The following is a 12,112-nucleotide window of genomic DNA, read 5'->3' on the forward strand; positions in this document are numbered from 1 at the left end:
TTAATATTTATTTTGGGTATCTGGAGTGTGGGTGTGAAGGAGGTGTTTGAAAACAAAATGTAATTTAAAGGAAGCATTGTAACTATAGAATTATCCTGCTCAAACACGAGGAAATCTGCAGATGCTGGAAATTCAAACAACAACACACAAAATGCTGGTGGGACACAGCAGGCCAGGCAGCATCTATAGGGAGAAGTACAGTCAACGTTTTGGGCTGAGACCCTTCGTCAGGACTGATGAATTATCCTCCTGTTACTTTTGAGCTTCAACATATAAAAATGCCATGTAATAATGGGTCAGATGGGTCTCTTCTTCCAAGAGTGTCTTCAATATGATGCCCATATACTCGTTTTGCTAGAATAAAGATTCAGATTCAGATTCAGTTTATTGTCATTTAGAAACCACAAATGCAATGGAGTTAAAAAATGAGACAACGTTCCTCCAAAATGATATCACAAAAGCATATGACAAAACAGACTACACCAGAAAATCCACGTAACGTTTGGCAATCCCCAATCCAGAGTCTGGAGAGGCTGCTGCATATTAATATCGTGCTACCGTCTTAGCGCGTTCCCCGGAAAGGAGCTCCAAATCCACCAGACAAAACAAGACCAAAAACTAAAGCTACAAGACCTGCACAAAACCACATAGCTACAACATATAGTTACAGCAGTGCAAACAATAGTATAATTGATAAAAAAAACAGACCATGGGCACAGTAAAAATAGTCCAAAGATGTTAAAGGACTATAAGTTCAAAAGAAATCACCACACAGTTTCCACAAGTCCCCAGGGTCCCGACAGACTCGCCATCCCACGCCGGTGGCAGAAGGGAATACCCCCACTATGGACTTCCACGGCGCCGCCCGACTCAGCCTCGCAGACACAGCACACAATGAAAGTGACCTGACTGCAGCGGACTCCGAGTCTGTCGAACCTCCGAGCCGATTACCATCCCCTCTGGCACAGCTTCTCCGAGGTCCATCCTCTGCCGAACGTATTAAGACGGCCCCACCAATGGCCATCGGCAACGCGACCCCGAGGACTGGGGGCCTGTTCTTCCCAGCAGAGTCCCGGACCTCTCAGCAGCAGCAGCAACGAAGAAGGTCTTCCTGGAGATTTCCCGATGTTCCTCCATGTTCCCACGTCCGTTTTCAATCGATTATGATTGCGCACGGCACCCCACTTCACAAATAACAGATAATCATCTCCAGAGTGGCTGCTGCAAGCTGCATCATGCCGCCATCTTGGAAATTAAAGGCTTCTACACCCACCAGCTTCAGTGTCTCTCCAGCAACTTTGTTCACTGTTACAACGTGCACCTACTGTATATTTCAACACAATCCCAGTTTGCAGTAGATTTTAGTCAACTGGCATTCCCTCTCTATGAATCCCTGGTTCCTGCAGGATATAGTACTGCTATATATTGCCAATCTGTCACTGAACTGTGGGAGCATCACACAAAATCAAACCTAAGTGAGGTAGGGTTTTCTCATTGGAGAGAGAGAGAGAAGATGAGAGGTGACTTAATAGAGATGATAAGAGGCATAAATAAAGAGGACAGACAGTGCCTTTTCCCAGGGTGCTGATGGCTAATAAGAGAGATCATAATTTTAAGGTGGTTGGAGAAGAGTATAGGGGACGTTAGAGGTTTTTTTTCACACAGAGAGTGGTGGGTGCATTACAAATAAATTAGGAACATTTAGGAGACTCTTGGACGCATGGATGACAGAAAAAATGGAGGGCTGTGTGGAAGGGAAAGGTTAGATTGTTCCTGGGGTAGTTAAAAGTCCAGTAGAACATTGAGGGCCACAGGGCTTGTGTTGTACTGTTCTATGATCTAATTTTGTCTACATCCATCATGCAATGGATTGATTGTTCTAATTACATCTTTACTTGTTAATGGAGTTCAACACAATGTTTGAATTAAATTCAATTTAATGCTGCACTTTACATTAAAGTTGATAGGAAATAGAAAGATGAGCCTTAGCAACCCACACAAAATGCCGGTGGAACGCAGCAGGCCAGGCAACATTTATAGGAAGAAGCACTGTCGATGTTTCAGGCCGAGACCCTTCATCAGGACTAACTTAAAGAAAAGATAGTAAGAGATTTGAAAGTAGGAGGGGGAGGGGGAAATCTGAAATGTTAGGAGAAGACCGGAGGGGTGGGGTGAAGCTAAGAGCTGGAAAGGTGATTGGCAAAAGGGATACAGATGAGCCTTAGTCTAATTTATCAATATAGTTTCTGTACAGTGGATAACATGTTTCCATCATCACCTGTCTAAAGTTTAGGGGATGTTGAGGGTAGATGTTGTACTGTATTTTTTAATTAGAAGGTGTGGCAACAATGGGATAGTGGGTCCAATTATTTATAGAACAATTATGTCATCTGAGTTTAAAAAATAAGTTTGCTCAGACAAGAAAGTAATTTAACACAAGTTATTTTATTGCTAATTATAAAAGTGAATATAATAAATGCAGGTAGAAAATGATTTTGGTTCAGTTCACTAAGCAGAAACATTTATCTGACAGGTATGTACATGAGAACAATTTACAGTTATCTGGTCATTAGCTCTTCTTTTTAGTAAATTGTCAGATACCAGAGTATAGACAAAAGGGTATCAGCATCTATAGGGATCAAGTTTGACTTGACTTTGTTTGCTGCATCCGTCAGTGACTTGCTTGAACAATGCTTCTACCTTCTATCAGCTACTAATAAGGAATAAGGGGAATATCCCTATGTGTTACTTGCGATGAACTCCTCAATACTATCCAGAATTGTTCGTGCTAAAATCAGGACTTCTTGTTCATGACCTGACTTGAAGAGATCATTCGGGATGTGGGGCTGTGAATGATAGTTGGGATACTGAGTCTTCTTGCTATCTACTCCATAATCTTTGAGTTTATTCACCAAGCTCACCAGGTCTGATAGTTTTGCACTGTAACTTGATACCTGGTTGGCAAGGTAGGTGATGCTGTGATCACTAACACATATTCCACTTCTCTTGTACTCTGCAGCAATCAAAGCTTTCTCCACCGCTTGGTGAATCTTAAAATACAGCCATTCAATGGCAGTGCCATCTAGGCCAGAATATCCCAGGTCATTGTGAGCTGCTCTCAGATCACATCTCGCTTGTCTAAACCACCTTCGAGCCTCTTCTGGATTGGACTGGTTTTTCTTTGGGAATGAGCAGAATTCATTGGCACCGTGGCTTTTTCTCTGCTGTGATTGGCTCTTCTTATGCCTTGATGCCTCACTATTCCACTGATTAAAAAATGATGAAAAATCTTCCTCTTTACTGGAGTAGGAGCTTTTGTAACTTGACGAGCTGCTCACGTTCTCAGCTCGGTTGACATCCAGCTGCTTCACCTTCTCTTGAATAAAGTGGCACAACTGCGTTGTTACTTCAGTGTTATTTGGATTTTTGTCTGGATGCCACTTCAGGTAAAGGCGACGAATTGCTTTCTGTCTCTCATCCTGAGGGAGATTTCTTACTTCCTTTAGATAATCATGAATTTCTTTCTTTATGCTGTCTAAAGATTCATACTTTTGGCTGGATGTTTGTTGCTTGTCTTTTGGTGCATCCTGTACAACAACTTTCTGGCATATTTCTCCAGGCATCTTTTGTTGACTGAATTTATACAAGTCCAGATGGTTGACTGTAGTGAAGGAGCCTATACCTATCTTTATCTTATACCTTTGCATTTTTATATCTTTGGCAAAGTTATCAGTGTTTATCCGCTCAATAAAAATGGCGTAGACATAATCGTTTGCATTGGAACCTTTGTAAGCCACATATTCACCAGCTTTGAAATGATGTGCAATATCCATTTCCAGTGTGTGAATAAGTTCCTCTGGAACAGGATCTCCAGGATTAGGCTGGTTCATTGGCTTCTCTACTTTTAACTTACTTGTGTTAATGCCTTTCTCTTCCAACACTTTCTTTATGTCTTGTGGATTTTCACAACTGAGCATCAGCACCAGAATTAATAGTGAATCTTTGTTTAAGGCATTCTTCAACAGTACATTGAGCTCTGTCGCCAGTGAATGGATAATGACGGTTTTCATGCTGAATGGTACATTATCTCTGTGCTCCAGGTAAACCATGCCATTACCTGTGCTGCCTATCTTGGTATAGACTTGTTTCTCAATGCTGGTATCACTCAGCTGTTCTGACCCCAAGCAAAGAATCGTTTCTAGTTTCTTGCAGCAGATGATCTGCATTTTGGAAAAGACATTTTCACAATTATGCTCAATTTCTCTCACAGGCAGCTCCCTGCTGCACTGGCCCTTTAACAAGCTCATTAGTCCACCTCTAAAGTTAGGGGACACAAGAATCTTGTAGAAATCATTTCTGAAAGTGCAGTTATCTCCATGTGAACACAAACATAGAACTGATTCATTAAGAATTTCCTCTGTTATTTGAGAGAGCATACTGGGGCGAATTTCTTCGGGTAGAAACTGTAAGAGATTTATCTGCTTGTAAGGATCAGAACTCAAGTGACATTCACCAAGATCTAGAAGAAAATTAAACTTTCCATTTAAAACACTGACATCTCTTCTGGAACCTGTACTAATCCTATCGTTAAAACACAATGTATTGGATGGGTACATAATACCATCACTTGCTGGGAGGTATAATGGCTTTAGTTTCTCAACAGCTCGTTCCTCTGTTCTAGACTCCAAAAGTGTAAACAGATGATACAAGGTTCGTTTAACGGTCATCATTTGGTTTGGATTTAAGCTACTCACTTTACCGGTGTCTTCGTAGAGAGACCGGAGTATCTGAACAAGGTGACATGCCGATGGTTCCAGAGCGACCCCCAGCTTCTGGAAGAACTCATGGTATGGAGCCAGCACTGGAGGGAGCCGGTACAAATAGGGATGAAAATCATTGTAATTTTGTAATGAGAACACCACCTGGCTGATTCTTATCAGCAGAATGCCCTCTTCTACAAGAACAATTGGAAGATCAATCAGAGGCAACACATCAAATGAATGATTCTGAAGGAAGCCATAAGCAGTCTGAAGCACTCTAGATCTTGTTTTTAAGGCACTACAACTTTTACAGGGGGCTAAGCAAACTTTTCTAAGGTTTGTTATAACTACAGACTCCGGAGGAGCATAAACAGCACCAGCAGCTTTTAATCTGCTCATATTTCTTGAGAGTGTACACTTTGATGGTAATATCGGCATGGAAGCCCAAACCAGTTCCTCATCTTCCTCCCGTTGTTTCACCAATGAGTCCCTTAAAGCAACAAAATGCCTCCCTTCTGCAAAAGGGGGATGTAAGTTACGTAAACACTCTCGAACTCTGTGTGGATAGACAAATTTGATATCTGCCACTTTTTCATAAAAATCCCTTTGAAGGTTCTCCTCATCGACATTACAGAAGTAGGTGATTAAAGCATCACTTTTTTCAATTAGTTCTTTCAAAGGAGCATGCAGGTTCACCTCTTCTGAAACTTGCAATGCAAAAGTAATAAAATCATCTGAAGAAACAGAGCACTTTATTCCCAGATCCTTCAGTAACTTGTTCAAATTGGAATCATCATAATAGCATCCCATTTCTTTGAAAAAGCTCTCAGGGACAAACTTTTCTGTAGGAATCATAATTTTAAACAACGGTTCTCTCTTCTCATAGAAATAAGAAACTTTTTGAAATATTCCGCTGTTGGCTTTGATAAGTTTTATGTTTCTGAGATTAGACACAATCTTTTCTTTCTTCAGGTCATACTCTGCACTATAACAACAGATGATATCATACAAGAGACGAACAACATCCAGCTTTTGATCATTAAATATTTGTTCAATATTAGGAAGGATATAATCCATCAAGAATTGCAAATCATCAATTATCTGTATCCCCAAATCTTCTGACACCTCAGTGTTTATCCTCGTTTTTTTCAAAAATATACATGAGCTGTCTAATTTATATAAGTTTGGAAATATATTAGTGAATTGTGTATTTAGAATGTAAATCACATTGTACATATCAATACTCTCAAAACTGTCTTCCATTGTTTCAAAAAGTGGAAGAGTTTTTAGCTGGTCCTGATAGTTATGTCTATCATCACTTGTCTGCATTCCAGAATGAAGGAACCTCAAAATAGTTTCAATTTCCCACTCACTTAAGTTATTCCACTTTAATTTTGTCAAACGCAGATGTTGTAAAATGGAGGCTTTGTCATCAGTCCTTAATGAGTGAGGTCTAATGCAATTAAATAGTACTTTCATGGAAAAGTAATCAGCAGCAATTTTAGCAAACCCAAGTTTTAGCAGAATTTGTGCTATGCTCGTTTGTGTCATTTCACAAATAACACTATTTAATGCTCCCACAGGTGCAAGTAGACACTGGTCATGATAAATTGGACATACTACAGGTAATATTGCAAGGTCTGAGAATATTAATTTGAAATTATTAAATGTGTTCTCAGTATCATCATCATATTTCACCTGGCTCTCAAAATACTTCCACAATTTCTTCAGCCACTCTGAATGCTGTTCATTTTCAGTAAACTTTAGCCATGAATGTGGGTCTGTAGAATTAATCTGAAATCTATATCCAAGTTTGTTTCGGATAAATTGCTCTGCTCTTGAAATAGTAAAATCTTCTAAATAAAGAGCTGTAGTAAGAAGGTCCTTATATCTCTTGTTGACATCATAGTTTGCGAAGTGTGGCTGAAATTCTGGAAATAAATCATGGAATTTAGTAATATATTTGGGAGAGGTTCGTTTAAATTTTCCCAGCATATTATCTTGTGTGATCAATAAAGGTAAGTGATTTATAACATTATAATTTCCTTCCTTGACATCAGAGAGACAGTAGTCTAAAAGAGTCACGCACCTAGCACCATCTTTAATCAAGGATTCACTGAGCGGGAATGGGTAGTTACTGTTTGTTACCTCTGCATTGTTCAGCGGATGGATTTGAAGAAACTTCCTGACTGCTCCTGGGTTTAAAAGAGAAACCTCCAAACATGCTCTTTGTAAACTCTTCAAAACTTTGTGCATAACGTTAGATTGTAAGACTAAATTCATACCAATATCCTCTAGAATTTCGACCAGTTTCACTGTGATGTGAGTAGTTACAAAATGAGGAACTTCATCTCTTTTTTCCTTGCTCAAGCTGGACCAAAAAATATTAATAATGTTCTTCTCATTACAAAACTTATTATTTTCACGTTTGGCTATTGGGATCAGACAAAGGCTTTTTTGATCAATGCATTTGTAAACTTGATTGATCATTAATTGCCATTCTTGAGGGACTTCTTCAGAGACATGGGGGAAGAAGCATAGATAACTGGGTTCAATGACGTTGAGGCATAATTCCAAACTGTCAGATTTTAGTGGACCTACTCTAGTACCAAGTAAATGTATCCGAATGTAATCAAGTAAATCTGCATACAAAGGTGCAATTAAGTGTAATTTTAAAAAGTTGTTCCATTTCATCTTTCCACTTTGGCCATCCTGTTTCCAAAGATCTCGCCTGGCAAAGTCAACAGCGAAGTTTCCATTGATGTGTACGGGCAGACCAGTTTCTATGGGCAAAGGCAAGAAACAAAAGGCTTTACCTTGAAAGTTACTGCAGTTGATACAGGCAGCAACAGAGCTCCGGGGCAAAAACGGATGACCCAGTTTCAAACAAAAGCTCTGCACTGACTCAGTTAATTCTGCTTCATGAATACCCACTTGATTTGCCAAAATCCACCTGGTTGGATTTTTGACCGAAGATCGAATCTCCATCTCATAGATCACTTGATGAAATTCCATTTTGGATACTGCAGTCTTGTAATTCGAGCACCTCTGGATACAATGCTTCAGGCATTCCTGCTTGGCGATGCTATCGAGTGCCATTTCTACTTCTGCGGTAAAGATTTCGTGCAGGTCACTTGTTTTCTTGTCCACTTTATGAAAACCGATTTTCTTAATATTATTTAAAAACAAAAGGAGACTATCAGAATCTTCTTTCAATACTTCCAGCAATTCTAGAATCACATCCTTTGTGACTGCCTGCTTTGAGATATCAGATTTTTCTGCCATCTCTGCTGTTCTCACCGGCAACCGGAACATGGTACCCAATTCGAGATTGAAGAAGGTAGGGAGAAAAGTAGTATAAACATCCTCAAATGTATTTTTAAATTTCTGATTGACTGTGAACATACCTCCTGGGGAATGTGGCTTTGCCGTGCCCAGCATAGCTAAGTGCGGATCGAAGATGCACAGCATGCTGTCACCTGATATAAAGGAAGGACAGTCCGTCAAGTGATACACTGAATTAAAACCAAGCCCGTATTTTCCAGTTTTTTCTGGACTGTTGCGCTTTCCTCCTTCTCCAAGCTGTTGTATACCTTCGATGTCTTTGTCAGTGAACTTCTTGTCATTGTAAACACACAACGCAGGTCCCTGAAGTGCATTCCATTCCTCACCAAAGGTCTTTGTGTTGCCGTGCTTTCTGGGATCCCAAATAAAATGGATTTCTGAGGCCTCGGCATCATCTGCATTCTGAATCAACTCCTTTAGTATATCCTTCTTGGATGGATAAGCCTTTATGATATTTTTTAAACGGACTGTTAATTTTTCCTGCTGGCCAAATTCTCGTGCCCATAATGACAAATCTTTGACTTGAAGGTTTTTCATCGCGCTGTGTTTTGTTGTCTGAACGTGGAAACGGATAGCTGTTTCTCTAGCGATCTGACTGTGGCAGAGATTGACGTCATCTCCGACGACAAGCCATGGTGTATCATTGTACTGTAATGTTTGAGCAGAATGAAGGACACAATGTTGATTAGGCAGGAGAACATTCTGCAAGATATCTTCCTGTTCTGAGGCCTCTGCGAATCCTGTAGTTACAATTCTAAGACACACAGCAAGATCACTATCGGAGAGCCTTGTCCCACTGTATTTTTCTGACATTCTTGTCAGAACAGAGACATAGTCTTGCAGTTTAAAATGTACCTTGATCTCCAGGCACTTCCATAATTCCTCGCACTCTATGTATTCTTTAGGAAGTTCATATAAGTATGGAGCAGCATCAAATGAAACCTTACAAGCAACCAACTCAACAGGGACAAACTGTCCATGTACTAAAATGAAAGGAAATTCTTGAGCAGCATTGAAGATCGTGTTTTTTAATTCTGAATCTCCCTTTAACTGTTTATTCAAGTAGAAGTAGCATTCCTTAGTTAATCGTTTCAGTTCATTAATTGTTAGACTATTACGCACATATGCCTGCTTTAGTTGTTCTAACACAATCTCAACAGGTGGTTGTTTGTTCAAACCTAGATAGGAAATTGCTTCTGCAGACAGTTTAATCCCTTTCAACAGCTCTTTATCTAAAACCATTTCCATCATACTTACTAGTGCATAGTACTTGCAACTGTATACATCCTTTGCTTTCTGTAAAACTACAGCATCTAAAGTATTATCTTTCTCCCAACTATGCGGAAGAAAAGCTGGGAGGAATGAAATACTCTGTAAAGTTTGCAGGTCTTCATCGCTGACTTCATTCAGATCTTTGAGCAAATCCAAAATATGGCGAACTCGTTGATATGCTTTGTTCCTCTCAAGGGGCCATATCTTCTCAATTGTCTCCGCTCTTTCAATTAAATCAAGGAAAGCAATTCTGCCTTTTACCATCCCAAGCATTTCCAATCTTAATAATCTCTCAGGATGGAGAAAATCCTTAGTATGTCCTAGGGGAAACCGTCCTTCCTCTTCATCATAAAGACAAGCAACTTTGCCCTCTGGATGCACAAGATTTTTAATGTATTGGAGACCTCTCTTCCCGCTAGATGGAATACAAGGTTTTGTCACTAGCATCTCATCAATAGACGCATCCCTCATATCAATTGCATAAATAATAAGGACATTTCTGGTATTGGGACTTAGCGTAGTTAAGTTCTGAAATACAATTTCCTTGTAAAATGATTCCCAAGTATATGTGTTTTGTTCAATCAAATGCCCAAATCCGCTGGCAACGAAACCTTGCCTAACCCAATCCGGTAACGTAACTGAAATTAAGGGCTTTGATAAGTATTTGGAAAATTCAGTAATTGCAATCTCTCCAACCCTTTTGTTTTCAACAATGGAAGAATCCAAAAAACGAGCATGGTTTATTGTGCCCCAGTCTTGTCCATTGCTGAATGCTTTGACTCTAACACCATTGATTCCGTGTGCAATTGCTCGGTAGAAATTTTCTACAATAACTCTAAATTGGTTATCCACATTTTTCACATTGGGCCAAAATGTGTAGTAATCATAATCTTCAAATTCTCCTTTCTGAGACATTTGCTGCATGAGTGAAATAGAGGTGATGTAAGCTGCAGAAACTGCATCTTCCAAAAGCGCTTGATTCCATTCTCCTTTTGCTCCAGAGCTCCAAAGATTCTTCCTATTCGATGTGACAGCAAATGTTCCATTAATGTGAACAGGAAGACCACACTGAAGGGAAAGAGGCAGAAAGCAGAACACTTGCCCCACCTGAGCCTCCGTGTTCGGAGTCCAGTGTCCTGTTTCTTTCTTCTTTTTGAGTGGAATGGCCACGCTTCCAAGAGGAGGGGCAAAATAAGTATTTGTAGCTTTACTGCATGAAAACTGCAAGGCTTTTGCCATTCCAAAACATGTATGAACTAACCAATATTTTCTATGACTGGGATTATCTATTGTTTCTTCTGTAACCTGTATAATGGTTGAAATTCTTAGACTTCTGATTTTTCTGGAGAATTTATTTGTGCTTTCCATTATGTTGATAGCGTTTTCTTGCATTTTCTTCAGTGGGAAGTTATCTGCCATCTCAATTATGTTAAGTATTTGTCGTTCCATTTTGAATACAGAGATTAACTGGTTTTCATGAACTGAATGTTCATTAACGAACTTCAGTGAAACTTTTCTCACATTCTTTAAGAATATGATGAGATCTTTTGATGTCTGCTTGAAACTATCCACCAAGGACATGATGTGTTTCTGATTATAATACTTGCTGGAGATCCCTGACACTGCAGCCTCCTCTGGAGTCCTAAAGGGCAACTTGATGAGGGTTCCTTCATAATAAAAATTTTCTCCAGTGGAAATTTTAAAATTACACCCAAATATTCCATTGTAGGGGTTAAACTGTCCAGGGAATTTTTGAATTAACCGTCTATGTTCATACAGATTAAGTTTTATTCCAGGGTTAGTTACAGAATGAATATATTTCTTAAGATGAGTAACATTTGGGTCAAAAATAAGCAAATATTTTCCACTGAGGATGGATGGAACATCGGTTATGTGATAAACAGAATTAAATCCAAGTCCAAATTTACCAATCTTATCAACCTGTTTTTCTTTGGAAGCTGTCCCAATTCGAGTTATGTTGTGGAAATCTTCATCGGTGAAACACTCATTGTTGTATGACCAGAGTGCCGGTCCGTGACATGAAGCCATGCCAGGATCAATGAGACTTTCAGGTGAATCTTTGTGTTGTCTCATATCTACTAGGAAACTACAGACTGTAGAACCAGCATCTTCGGCATTTTGAAGCATCTCTTTGAACAGGTCATGTTCTTGATCATATTCTTTCAAAATGTTCTTAATTCTCAGTACAATGGGTTCTACTTGTCCATATTGCTCAATTCCAATCAGTTCAGATTGCAGCATCTTGCTGCTTAAAGGGGGCACATTAAGCCATTCAATAATGGCGAGGCTTATATCTTTATGAAGAATATGAATATTTTCATCACGCTTATTAAAAGCCTCCATTGTTCCCTTATCTAAATCACACAGAACAGCTTTGGAACATGGCTTCAAGCAGAATCCATCTTGGGTGCCTTTCCACACAGGGACAGGAAGGTCACTCTTGGGTGAGAAGTTATTTCTGCGCATCCAATCCAGTATAGAAATAACGGTCTTCAATTCACTTGGGCTACCACAGCCAGTGTTCATTTTAACCGCATTATCTCTTAACTTATAGAGTATCTGAATAACTTCATTGTTGCTGTAACCATTTTTCACCCCACATTCAAGTAGTAACTCTCTATATTGGGCGATTTCCTGCGGGACTTTTTTTACATAACAACTCAGGTCCAAATCTTCAGGATAGGAGAAAACAATATTGTGAGGATGTGTAAACC

At 39.5% G+C, this 12,112-nt stretch overlaps 1 protein-coding gene across 1 annotated transcript in view; it reads right to left on the reverse strand.

The window, feature by feature from the left end:
• Nucleotides 1–227: 227 nt before the first annotated feature.
• si:dkeyp-118h9.7 (sacsin) overlaps nt 228–12,112 on the reverse strand; it is a 35,863-nt gene continuing 23,978 nt past the window's right edge. The window contains exon 10 of the mRNA XM_059953187.1: nt 228–12,070. Within this exon, the coding sequence (XP_059809170.1) occupies nt 2,739–12,070 (9,332 nt within the window). The 3' untranslated portion in view covers nt 228–2,738. The remainder of the gene's footprint in view (nt 12,071–12,112) is intronic.

The sequence above is a fragment of the Hypanus sabinus genome, chromosome 29, assembly GCF_030144855.1.
Source record: "Hypanus sabinus isolate sHypSab1 chromosome 29, sHypSab1.hap1, whole genome shotgun sequence".
NCBI classification, from domain to species: domain Eukaryota; kingdom Metazoa; phylum Chordata; class Chondrichthyes; order Myliobatiformes; family Dasyatidae; genus Hypanus; species Hypanus sabinus.